This window comes from Pteronotus mesoamericanus, unplaced genomic scaffold (assembly GCF_021234165.1).
Source record: "Pteronotus mesoamericanus isolate MK-2021 breed Mesoamerican mustached bat unplaced genomic scaffold, CSHL_Meso_final contig_130, whole genome shotgun sequence".
NCBI classification, from domain to species: Eukaryota; Metazoa; Chordata; class Mammalia; order Chiroptera; family Mormoopidae; genus Pteronotus; species Pteronotus mesoamericanus.
The window spans coordinates 12770275-12784532 of NW_026555060.1; the positions used below are offsets into that span (position 1 = coordinate 12770275).

Sequence of the window (14258 nt, forward strand, 5' to 3'; positions counted from 1 at the left end):
GAAATAAAAAATCTCCATATTGGAGATAGTAAAATTATCTCTCTTCACAAATTAAATGATCTTAAATGTAGAAAAACCTACAGATTCTAAAACAAACTAATAGAGTTAATAAATGAATTCAGCAAAGTTATAAGACACAAAATCAACATGTAGAAGTTGTTTTCTACACAGGAATAATGAAAAATCCAAAACGGAAATTAAGGAAACAGTGCCATTTATGATAGCATTAAATATGATAAAATACATAGAAAGGGACTTAGCCTAAAATGCAAAAGACTAGTACACTAAAAACTACAAAATGTTGCTGAAAGAAATTAAAGAAGATACAAATAAATGGGAAGATATCCTCCTGTTCATGGATTGGAAGAATTAACATCATTAAAATGTCCATACTACCCAAAGCAATCTACATATTCAACACAATTTCTTTTAAAATACCAGTAGCATATTTCACAGATCTAGAACTAATATTCCAAAAATTTTTATAGAATCAAAGAAGATCCTGAATAGCTTTAGTAATCATGAGAAAGAAAAACAAAGTTGGAGAGATCACAATACCTGATATTAAACTATACAACAAGGCCATTGTAATCACAATAGCCTGGTACAGGCACAAGAACAGGTATACACATTGATGAAACAGAACAGAGAGCCAAATAATAAACCTATGCCTTTACAACCAATTAATATTTGACAAAGGAGCCAAGAGCATACAATGGAGTAAAAATAGTCTCTTCAATAGTGTTGGGAAAATTGGACATGCATGTGCAAAAAAATAAAAATAAACCACCAACTTACACCATACACAAGAATAAACTCAAAATGGATAAAAGATTTTAATGTAAGTTGCAAAACCATAAAAATCCTAGAAGAAAACATAGTCTGTAAAATCTCAGACATCTCTCAGAGAAATATTTTTGCTGATTATGTCTTCTAAGGCAATGGAAACACAGGAAAAAAATTTTAAAAATGGGACTACACAATACTGAAAAGCTTCTGCACAGCAAAAGAAACCATCAACAAAGTGAAAAGGGCCCCATCACACGAGAGAACATATTTGCCAATGATACATCTGATAAGGGGTTAGTCCCCAAAATCTATAAAGAATTTACACAACTCAACACCAAGAATAGAAACAATTCAATTAAAAAATGGACAAAGGACCTGAATAGACACTTCTCCAAAGAGGACACACAGATGGTCAGTAGACATATGAAAACATGCTCAACATCACTAATTATCAGAGCGATGTAAATGAAAACATCCATGAGGTAACACTTCACACCTACCACTATTAATGTCTACTATTAATAAACCAACAAACAACAAGTGTTGGCAAGGATATGGAGAAAAATAACCCTCGTGCACTGCTGGTTGGAAGGCAGACTGGTGTAGCCATTGTGGAAAAGAATATGGAGTTTCTTCAAAAAATTAAAAATGGAACTGCATTTGACCCTACGATCTCACTTCTGGGAATATATCCTAAGAATCTCAAAACACCAATCAGAAAAAAATATACGCACAACTATGTTCATAACAGCATTATTTACAACAGCCAAGATCTGGAAACAACGCAAATGCCCATCAGTAGATGAGTGTATAAAAAAGCTGTGATATATTTACACAATGGAAGAGTACCCAGCTATAAAAAAAGAAAGAACTCTTACCCTTTGTGATAGCATGGATGGACCTGGAGATTATTATGTTAAGCAAAATAAGCCAGTCAGAAAAAGAAAACAAATAACATATGATTGCACTCATATGCGTAATCTAATGAACAAAATAAACTGGCTAACAATATAAAACCAGAGGCATGGACACATGGAACAGACTGACAGATCTCGGAAGGGAAGTGGTGGGGGTAACTGGAAGAGACGAGCCAAAGATCATACATACATATATGCACAGCCCATAGACACAGACAACACTGTGGTGAACACCGCGGGGGGGGCAGTAAGGGCTGGGTAGAGGGAGACAAAGGGGAGAAAATGGGGGGCATCTGTAATAATGTCAACAAAAATAATTAAAAAATACATCTTTTGTTCTTAGACTAAAAGACTTAACATTGTTAACAGGTCAATACTACCCACAGTGATCTATAGGTTCAATACAATCCCTATCAAAATCACAATTTTTTTGTGGAAATAGAAAAATCCATTCTAATATCCATACATAATCTCAAAGGACCCTAAATAGCCAAAACAATCTCGAAAAAGAAGAACAAAATTGGAGGTCTCACATATCCTGATTTCAAAACATACTACAAAGCCACAGTAATCAAAAGAGTGTGAGTGTGATATAAAAACAAGCATGTAGACCAATAAAACAGAATAGAGACCCAGAAATAATCCCTTGTCTATTATTTTAAATGATATTTAACAAAGCCATTCTGTCATGACCAAAATACTCCCAGGAACATTCAATGGGAAAAGTAAAATCTTCAATAAATGACCCTGGGAACACTGGAATTTCATATACAAAAGAATGAAGTTGGACCCTTATGTTATATCATATAAAAAATTACTCAAAATGAACTAAACACTTACTTGTAAACCTTGAACTATAATACTCTTAGAAGAAAATAATCCAAAATACAATGCAGCTGAAGTCATGAGCATCCTGAGTTTAGGGTCCAGAAGCAGTATAATAAAAGTATTCCAAAGAGGGAACCCAAATATAGTTCACTTCTTGAAAACAAAGGTAACAGAAGGGCTTCCACATACATAAAAGGAGGCAATAAAAAAAGTAATACAAAAAATATTACTACCAACTGTTGCCTATGGATATTTCTTGTGTGAAGCTATGTGCCTAGAGAAGTGGAGGGATACAACCTGGTGACTAGGAACTAAGGTCCCAATGAGATCTGAGGCAATGAATTCTGACAGTGACGAAGTGCAATGTGTGCTCTTGGGTGTTTCTGGCTAAGGTAGATAGAATGATATAATTAATTTAATGGAAGAGGTTCTATAATAAAGTAACATTACTGATAACGGTACTTTCAAAATTAAATGGGTGAATGGTTTCATAAGTAGCTAATTGTTCGCACAATTTTGTACATACCTATTTAGAATAAGTTATACCTTCAGTTGTAACTTTCAATTTTGTTTACTAATCTCTGTTAGTCTTTCCCCTCCCTAGACTAGCAAACTCCATTGCAGCCCTTTTTGAAGTTGGGGCTAAGAAGCATGGAATAGGAAAGCAGCAGCAGAGGAGAAGAATTCAAGTGAAAGCAACAAGTTTGACCTATAGATAGTGGTCCTTTTGTTATCTGTGGAAAACAAGTTCTCTCAGTGTCTAGAGGAAAAGAATTTCCTGAGGCCTGCATGGGAGGATGGGACTCTTTCATATGGTATATTGATGATGTAAAATTAAGGGGGCTCCTTCCTGACTTCCCAATGTCTTATCTCTATCTACCTTGCCGTGAAAAATTCCAACATTAACCTCAGCAAGGCCAAAGCAAAAGCCATTGTCCAGAGTTTCTGCTCCATGTTACAGGCCTGTCCAATCCAGTGCAGCATCCAGCTAGCTTAGTGTGTGTTTCCCATTGCAGTCCACTGCTGTGTTGCAGTGTTCAGGCTCCCTCCCGGAGCATGCATGTAGAGGCCACACAGCTACAGAGAGGGCAGGTCCATACACCATGCAAGTGTGCGTCATCAGGCAAGCGGGAGAGAGCTTTGTCATTTTGGAGCCCACGCCATCTGCCACAGGCCCGGTAGTTGCTAGACCCACATGGTCATGTGTTCCTGGGTGAGGGAACACATGAACAAATAAGGCCAGTGCATCACCGGATGAGGGTTGGGGAGAGAGGGGCGAGAGAGAGAGAGAGAGAGAGAGAGAGAGAGAGAGAGAGAGAGATTCTTTGTTCCCCTGGGACCACATCAGCCTGGGCTTGGCACAGACCAGGTGCCCCCTCAAAATGACCAATCAACTTCCCAAGCTTTTACCAGCCCATAATGGGTTTGTACCTCCTAGTTAAACTGATAGGGCTCAATAGTCCAGCATCTTCCTCTGTGCCTCCCAACAATCTGGTACCGGAGTAGGGGAAGGGAAGAATGTTAATCCCCTTGGTGGAGCAATGCCATGATCCCCTCGGAGGTGAAGAGTGGTAGCTTCCTGGTGAAGCAAAAAGGCTTATTTATGTCCACCAGTTTATCCAGCTCAGTTTCTAAGTCCCTTTGCTCCCCTTTTCTAGCTAAATGCTAATGGTGACACTTTTAGCTGTGATCTGGAGAAGCTTCTTAACACCCTCGCTTTTGTTCTGGCCCTTCCTATCCCCACTTGAAAATCTGGCATACAGAAAATAATTTGTAATATAGTTCACTTTATTCTTTTAGGATTTTAGGGACCGGGGGCCAGAGGAACAGCACACTGAGAACTATATGTTTGGTGAGTTAAAAATGATAGCAGACCCAAAATAGGCAGGCAGAACGAAAAACACAAATCATATTTTAAAGAGGTTTTAGATTGGGGGAAAAAAGTACAGAGTCTTTGGCACATTGTTGGACAGCTATACATTCTGGGCCCAAACATGACCAAATCCAAGCTCATAAACGTGTTTATGGCAGGATTCTTAGTATGAAACTGCTCCGCCTACACAAGGCTCCTCCAGGTTCTCTGTGGCTTACTGATTGGGCATGGCTCATTGGGCAGCTGAAGTTAAACAGGGAGTGATGTCAAATTCCTGTCCTGTTTGATCAGCTGTGTTCTGTCACACCTGTAGTCGGGAGGTTGGCCTCATCTACACAGCACTCAACATTCCTGACTAAAACTGCCCAAGCTTGTATTTGGACCTCACAGAAATTAATTTCTTCTCTTCTCCTTGGAGTAATCATGCTCAAATATCTTTGACTGGCTTCTCTGTTTAGAGCTGATCCTAAGGCCACTGGTTTTAAAATTACCAGAGATTTTTTTTTCCTCCAAGATCAACATTCAAAACCAGACATTATTTTCTAAACAACTAGCAAAATTAAGTTTAAGAAGGTTACAATGCAAATTATCTCATAGATTTATTACTGATTTGAAAGAGATTATTTAAGTTTTCTTCCTAATACTACAACTTACTTACACATTCAGAGCATTTATTCTAAAATAAGAATATCTGTTTCCTATCTAACTTATAAGGAAGTGGTGATTATAAATTAATATGACTTCTGTGAATCGCTTCTTATGAAAGGGCTAAAAGTATTAACTTTTACTTTTTTCTTAATAAATATCTTTTAGTCCTTAACAAAAGAAACAACTGAGGAAATTAAACACTATCTTGCAACACTGACAAAAAGAAATATAAAAATGCAGTGATATTTTTATATAAATGTGGGCAAAAGGCATGAAAATGATTGTAAATGATGTAACACAATTATACATTTTTATACGAGATTTTGCATTTTGCACAAATTTGATTTGACTTTCTGCAGCCTAGAGCTTTGCTTCTTATGAACAAAGAATTTAATACTACATGGATTTTTGCCAGATTCAGTTGTTGCATTCTTTACATCACAAGTTCCTAATACTAAACACCTGTTCAACCACTGTTTTTCTCAAAAAATGTGTTTGATCGTTCAGCTTGAAAGGAACAGCTTTTCACTTTCAGTTACAAATCTCTCCCACTTTCACAAAGCAGTTACTTGTCTGCGAGCATACTTGAAGCTCAGGAAGTTTACTAAATAAGATCACCGCAGAGGTCAAATCTTAGGATCTGTCCTTTTTAGCAATCTTAACTGAAAAACAACAACATAAACTTTCCTTATGTCTAACCCAGAAAACACTTTAAATGGTACACACTGAAATAAAAATTTGAAAAATATGCACTGAATTTTCTGTAATTAGTTCACTTTAGTTCAGCTCTCTTTGTTTCAGTTCTTGATAGACTGAACACTGAGTAATTTTTAAAGATGGTCTTCTTTGTTTTTTTGTCTTAGATAAACTTTTGAGTTTTATACAAGACCATAAAACAAATGCACAGTTCACACTTTGATTTTCTAATCATATAAAGAAAGGACAGATAATTATCAAGCTGGCAAAATATACTTTTTTCACTAAGAGATTTACTTTATCACTGATAAGCTACCAAAAACTATTAAATACTGACTTTCTTCAAAATGAAGGAAATTTTCAAACCTTCTAATTGAGACACTGGTCTACTAGTGAAAGTGTAGGATATTATGAAAATTCCACATTCCATTTGTTTCATGCACATAACAACAAAATAATTACCATGCAAACTTACATCATCAATCTTTTTGTCTCAATTATCCCACAATTTATTACTGAAGTCTTTGACTGTGGTACTTGATTGCCTGGCTCATTCACTGATCGGTAGCTTTAAATATTTCCAAGTAGGAAAAGATGCAACATATTCACCAGAAGTATTATTACATCTCATTTTCTTCACAGATAGATCTGACAATGTGTTCTAATATGTATGCTGTTAACAATATAAAAAATGGATAACATCTGTTTCAAACGATTGCCATTTCACCGTATCCATTCCACATGGACACATACATCGTGAGCTTAGGTTTCGCCATGCCTCGCAATCGCGGCAGGACCCTGAAGGGGCAGCAACTTGTCTGAAGACGTGCTTGTGCTCTCCTCCCCTGCGCGCCGCTCTCCGCTATCACTGACTATGGCCGGTTTCTGCGGCATTACTGCCAGTGCCGATAATCCAGACAAAGAGGTTATTTATTTCAAAATAATGCCAAATCCTATGATTCATCACTTAATAAGTCTAAAATGACTTGCAAAGTATCTTATGTAAAAAAAGGTGGAAATGCTTTCTTAAAAAATAAAAGGCAACTTTTCTTAGAAACCTTACCTGAATGGGGGAGTGGTGGGGAGATGGAGGAAAGAATGGGCCAACATTTCTGGCATGATCTTGTCTGGTTCTAATATTTTTAGCAAGCTGAGGGCCTAGCATACTAAAAAAAAAAAAAACAAAACAACAAACAAACAAACAAAAACCCCACTTCCTGCCTTTACTCTTCCTGAGAATGTATAATTCTATTAGCAAACAATTTTAATTTACTTAAAAACAATATATAAAATGCTACTTTAAAATGCTAAATTGAATTTAATCAAGTGGGATAAGTTTTGGATGGTGATATAGAATACGATCATAAAGAAATTCCATACATACAAACATTTACAAGTCTCTTAATCCACATTATTTAAGCTAATCTAAACGGCAATTGATTGTAAAATGCACTATGACTTTACAAATGACCAAGGCAAATACTGCTCTTTCACCTATGACACAACGTCAATTATAAAAACATATCCCTGGGAAAATGGTCAAATTTTTACCAATAGGTTAAAGGTAAGTTTATTTGCTCTCCCTATGTGAAAGAACATTCTAGAAAGGCTCAAGTAAAAGTTTGTTTCATTTAACCTCCCACTGTTTTTTAAAAACTGGAAACTTAATTGCATGAAGGTTGAGATGCATAAAAAAGGAGGCTGTACAAAATATAATGTGTACCTTCACAGGGTTCAGCAAAGAGTTAGTGCTAAATAAATGTTACTGAATTAATGAAATTATTTGATATACCCAGAGATTAAATTAATCATCGCTAACTTTTAATTTTACTACATTCATGCATTGCCACACAGCTCTTCAAGGCAAAATGGAAAATTTAAATGTAAATGCTTATAAGTATAAATGCAGTCCAATAACTATTAATATTACAATATGTTTCTCTCTGGCATCATTTTATATCTTGGGGCTTTCACAGGTACCTAAAGGCAGCCAAGGAAAGTAACAGACGATGTTGTGCTCCTTTGCTGTAACACAGGATGAAACTGACAGGAAAGCTCATTCAACCCTTAGATTCCTGTGTCATAAGTTAAAAATTGAATCAAGTACAAAACCTTTTCTATTTTTGATTTGTGATTCATTTTTGGTATAAGTATTATAAAAACAAATAGATCAATAATTCATGGATTTTAAATACTGATTTGGTTTAGTCTGAAAAGGATTAATCAATAAAATGTAAAATGCTGTTTAAGCAACGTTGTTTAAACATTGTTTAAAGCTTAAGATAAATATAGCATGGCCCCAAAGTCTTAGTGCAGTTTTATCCTATAATTCCTTCAGAAGTATAAAAGCCTCAACATTTGAAAATGCAATTATATACATTTCATTTTCACTTGTTTAGTTTTGTGAATTTTGAAAAACATTTTTTTAATTTTAACTTTTAAATTTCTCATTGAAGATGGCACTGACTGAAAGCATTACAGTTAAAATTTTACTTCAAAGTTTCTAAAACTGAACAAGTATAAAAGAGAGTTAAATAATAAAACTTTCAAATGATTTTTAAAAGGCTCTTTCAAAACAACAGACTATTTTTAGAGCAGTTTTAGGTTCACAGCAGAAGTGAGCAGAAGGTACTGAGATGGCCCATGTAGCCCTTCCCGCGCACATGCAGAGCCTTCCCCATTATCGACACAATGGTACCCCACCAAATGGTCCTCCAAATGGCACATGCACCAAAGACATTTTTAAAATATACCCCCAGAGTGGTAGACCAAATAACAGATTTCAAAGTTTGTAGCATTACATTTTTGAAGTTCTCCAAGTTTAAAACAGCCTGTATTTTCAGGAGCCATGGGGGTTTTTCTTCACAAAGGAATCACGCAAAAAGTCTTCTTGGAAGTGAAGTGAACAAGCAGAGATCTATTCTTCATGAGTCCATCTTTCCCTCAGGCGTGATAAGGGAACTAAGTTTCTCCTTCTTGAGAAGAATTCAAAAACACTAAATTGGTAGGAGTTCACAGCATGCAGTGGGCGGGAGAAGTTAAGAAAAATGGAACAAATAGGGGGTCTTCGTGGAGACTTGGACCTAGTCTAGGTCTTGGGGCAAAGAGCTTGAAGAGAGGCAGGCTGTGTTGTGTTTAAAGTTTGAATGTGGTTCAATTTAGGTTGCTAGCATAGGGGATCAGTTGGCTATTCCAGACAGAAATTCTGGGCAGAAATACCGAATATGAATATATTGGAACATCTCCTAAGGCCAAATAGTAAGTAGGCCGATTTGGAGTTAAAGTCCCTAAGACTAACGGCATAATTTACACATAATAAAAGCACTAAGTAGAAATATTAACTATATAAAATGGTATCTCACCGATGATAATATTGGCTTCTATATTTAAATTTACATTTTTGGTGATTATGGATAATCAACCAGTATCCATAACATCGTTCCCCGGAAAAAGTAAAAACCTTTAGTATATTTTACCTATTGCCTTCCACTACCTAACTAGTTTTTTAAATCATATGAATTGTTACTGTGGTGATGTCTGCTTTTATTTTATTTTATGCCATTACTTTTTAAGAAATTCTTAATAATTTGAAAGATATATTATCAACACAAATTCATATTTGACTATAAATTCTAATTATTTGTTCATTATTGTTTCTATAACTCATTATTCTTTTTCTTAGAAACTTACGCTTTCTTGGAAAATATTCTAAAGTATTCGTTTCAGAAACAGTTCATTTGTGATGTTTCCTGAGTCCTGACAATTCTAAAAAAAAAATGTGTTTATTCAGTCTTTACACTCAGTTAAGTACTAGTTTTGCTGGATATATATTTTAGAATAAAAAATATTTTCTCCTAAAAGTCCATTTTCTTTTAGAGTTTATTGCAAATGATGTTAAGTCTAATACTGGTATAATTGTTATTCTTATGTAACTTTTTTTCCTTCCTTTAGACTCTGGAAACATCAAATTTGAATCTGTGTCAAGCATAGATAATGTTGCTTTCCCTGCTTGGCACTAAGTGAGTCTTTTCAAACTGAAGACTGTAATCTTTCCTTATCTCTTCAGTTTACAGAAACTTCCCCACACCCACACACACATTTTTTTAAATGATTGTTTCTTTCTTTCCATTGCTGTCTTTATTTTTGCATGTTTCAAGTCCTATTGTCTTTTTAATTTTATTTTACATTCTTAGTTATTTACTAGACTTTCTCTTCCAGAGTATTACTTAGTCATATCCAGTCTAGTATTTGTCTCTTCTATTAAATTTATTATTTTGCCAAATATAGTTTTAACTTCCAAAAATACTCTCTCAGTCCATGAATACTTCTTTCTTTGTAGCAGCCATGTTGGGCAGAGTATTCCCCTTAGGTCATTCTGAGTAAATTAATTTTTAAAATTTAAGGTTATGTTATATTTCTTACATTATCTTTGTTTCCTTTAAAGTTCGTTCTTCTTTCTAATCTGGGCTTGTCTCCAATATCATTAGCTTTCTTTAAATATTTGCTGATCCTTAGTTGTTCATATCATGATAGAAGGGCTGGGCTGATTAGTTCATATAACTAATGAGGATATCCTTCAAGGACGTGTAGTACTTTCCCCAATAGGCTTCTTTCTTGTTCCCCAAATAATATCATTTATATTTTGCATTTCAAAATTTTCTTTGAATCCTGTATAATAAGAATTATATTGTATATCTACTTCTGAAACTTTTTATTTTGCTCAATATGTTTATGAGATATAGCGACATTGATGTATAGCTTGCTAAAAAACATTTATTTTTCGCTGCCACATGATATATGACTGCTGTCCATTGTCCTGTAGGTTAACATTTGAGGTGTTTTATTTTTATTTATTATTTTGCTAATGTAAAAAATGGTTTTCTATTAACCAGTTTGTAAGAGGTCTCCCTCTACTATTAGTATACAACACAATTCACTTTTTACAAAAGATTGTTTTATAGTCACAAATATTTAGGATGATATTTAGAGTCACATTATATTTATTATAGAAATTAAATCCTTTAGATAAAAATATTCAGCAGAGAGCCCTGGCCGGGTAGCTTAGTTGGTTAAAGCATCATCCCAATACACCAAGGTTGTGGGCTTAATTCCTGGTCAGGGCACATACAAGAGTCAACCAATAAATGCACGAATGAGTAGAACAACAAATAGACATTTCTTTCTCTCTTTCTCTCCCCCACCCCTTCCTTCCCCTCTGTCTCTAAAATCAATAAATAAAAAGTAAATAAAATAAAATAAAAATATTGAACAGAGAAAAATATCTTTCTAGCAAGAAAAATCTTAAAGGGACATCTATAAACCTATAGCCAAAAATTTAACAAAACCAAAATACGCTGAAAAGGAACTTTTAAAGATAATGAAATTTACAAATGAAGAGCTAAAAGACTTCAGGAACTTACAGTTCAGTGTTTGTATTCGTAAAACATTTTATCTAGAGGTTTTTATATCCAGTCCTTATTGGTAAACAAGAAAGTGGAATTTGTAAAATTAATTTTTCAAGGTAACAAAAAATGTAGTGATCTTTCACTGTTGTTTCAGGCTATAAGTAAGATAGAACTTGCGTTTCTGGAAGCAGCTAATGAATGCAGACAAATTTCTTATCATCCAAGAAATTAAAATGGCCAACTCTTCACCTTGATTTACCTGGGGTACTTGTTTCAATTGTACCAGCCAGGCAGGACTTCATAAGCACTGCCATCTTAGCCTAGTTTCGTCTGGCATTTAAAAACTGACCAGGAAAAGGCATTGCTCAAAAATTATTTTGGCACAGATATTCAGTGCTCTTTCCCACTAGATAAACCTGACCAAAAATAAGTCAAAAGCAATTATTGACCTGTTGCGACTCTATTCAATATAGTATTAGAGATCCCAGAATTAACTGATCTGTATTCTGTTACCTTAGCATTTTGGATGCAGGGACAGAGGGCCCAAGCCGCACTGGCCTTCACATCTGGCTGAGGATTTTTCAGCAAGGACCACAACAAACGAACTCCATCTAAGCGAGCAATTATTCTATTGTAAAACAAACAAGCAAACAAAAAATAGAGGTATAAATTGTAATTCATATGTGCAAATGGAAATGTAAGTGGTCTATCTATTTCCACAATTCTAATTAGTTTTTCTCCTTCTGATATTTTGCTTGGATTTTTCCTCAAAACTTTCACAACAGTAGGGATATAGCCTGTTGTTGAATTGTGAGGGTTCTGATTTCGGCTTTAAATTCATGACATGGAAAGCAAACTCCATGGGAACTACGATTCACATAAAGTTAAAATCAAGCCATGTAATTTTTTAATTAGCTGTACACAGACTGTTACCTAAATGTAAAAATACTGCTTTCTTTCACATAGTAACATCTAAATACTTCCCAAAACAAATATTTATGCCTCAAAACTGCGGAGTTACCTTTTTTATTTGGTCTGTGTTTAGCTGACTTACCTTACAATGTGACATATTTTAAACCCCTCCAGTCCTAATCTAGCATTAGGAATTAAAATCATTACACCACAGTGCATCCTTTGTTAGGCATGAAAAACACGTAAGTTGTTTTCCATGTGCTCCCTTTTCAGCAAGACTAACATTGCAGACTGTGTTATAATTACTTAAATACTCTGTAATCAAAATATCTTCATGACTAGCTGAAAAATGAATTATCATCAGAGTCATCTCTACACCATCTGTCTTCTGTTTATATATCAATCAGTCCAGGGAGCAGAACCTCGCATTAAGGTCCACGGAGTACTTGCAGTTGAGAAGAAGGCTAAACAAAACTTAATATCCTTTACAAACATGGCTTTGTTCAGAAAGATATGTTAAACTCAAAGCAGATGAGAAGAGATAAAGAACATCAAGATTCCTTTAATTTTTAACCTCAACTTGCGTTAAACACATGTGGTATTTAGCCACAGATAGAATAAATACTACTAGCTTAAAATGCCATTCAATTTTTTTCTTGAAAACATAAAATCATCTACATCTACATTTCTTGATTATCTGAGATGAATTTTCCAGATAAAAAAATGTATTATTCCAATGGTTCCAAGTAGGATGTCATTTTCACATAACCATATAAAACAACCAGTAATGCAAATAACTTATAGTAAGATATAAACTGTTTCTTTAAAAAATAAGTTTGAATAAGAAAAAAAGTGTATTGAGAAAGTATTTTAACCTAAAGTTTAACTAAACCTAAACCTAAAGCTTTCTGATTTCATTCTGCGTGAAAACAAAGTTTTATTTCTCAATTTATGGAAACTATAAAAAATAGATACTGAGCACTTCACAAAGAAGGATTTACTTTACAAACTTTTTAGCTTACTGCTTTACATATGTCACTGAAATCATAATTAGTGCTGGTCCCCAGGTCTCTGTATTTTCTCAGCAAATGAAATGATAGATTTCTTACCCTCTCATAATGTAGTAATAAAATCTGCATTAGTAATATTCATCTCTATAAGGCTGGAGATAACTTATCGTTACAGTGGAAGTCACTTGGATGGCACACATTTTCAGTTTAAAACAAGTTTAAAGGATAACCCAATTCTTGAGGCCACCCCTCCCCCACCCTGCAAAATTTCACAATTAACTATGAAAATCAGACCTATTGCCCCAGCTCTCACGCCAAACCCAATGCAGTTCATCAGCTGGTTAGTTATAAAGGATGAGGACTGTAACCCCACTGCTAGTGTCTGAAGAGAACTCAGTACATTACAGAGCACTAACCTTAGAGGAGAAAAACATTTTCAGAAAACATTTGCAAACACAGGAGCTAACAAAGTCAGAGGCAAAATTAAAAGTTAAACTTCAGATTTTATTTTGTCCTTCCACCTCCACGTCCCTCGGCACCCAGACATTGACTGTTGATGTTTACTTCACAATAACTTGATACCCACCCCCATACTCCTCTATTCTCCTTGCAACACCCTAATGCTGGTCTTTGCAACCGCCTATCAGGATTGCTGCAGTAGCTACAAAACTTGGTTTTCTGTCTTCAGTTTCCCTCAGTTCCAATGGATCCTGTAAATCCCTGGGAAACTCATCTTCCTGAAGCTTCTGCAGTAACCCCTTGAGAGCGGTCCCCAGGGTTGTTTATTCTGTTCATCACACCATGTAGCACATTCAATCAACACTCACAGATCACCGCAGGATAAAGTCTCCAAACAGCTTCCATTGCCTGTATGGTATCAATACCCCAGTTCCTGAACTCAGTATTTAACATTTCCAGTGCGCTGGTTTATTCCTCCTAATTCCCCATATGCAGGCATTTGTTCCTAAACTTCTTGTGCCATCTTTTAAATACTAAGTGCTAAGCACACTGACTTGACAGATACAATTCTCATTACTTAGGTAGGTACGTTCTATAAAGTCACTGCAAACAGTGAATTAGTAAACACTGAACTATAGCTCCTAGGGGATATAGAAAATTTTGTGCCTGAAAGCCTCTGGTCAGAACATTTTAAAAAACTGATCAGTATATAACCTTGTTT

The 14258-nt window shown here is 35.1% G+C and overlaps 1 protein-coding gene across 1 annotated transcript in view; it reads right to left on the reverse strand.

Moving 5' to 3' along the window:
• The window catches only part of ODAD2 (outer dynein arm docking complex subunit 2), a 171504-nt gene that overhangs the window by 70922 nt on the left and 86324 nt on the right, over positions 1-14258 (reverse strand). The window contains exon 16 of the mRNA XM_054590234.1: positions 11670-11784. Coding sequence (XP_054446209.1) covers positions 11670-11784 — 115 coding nt within the window. The remainder of the gene's footprint in view (positions 1-11669; positions 11785-14258) is intronic.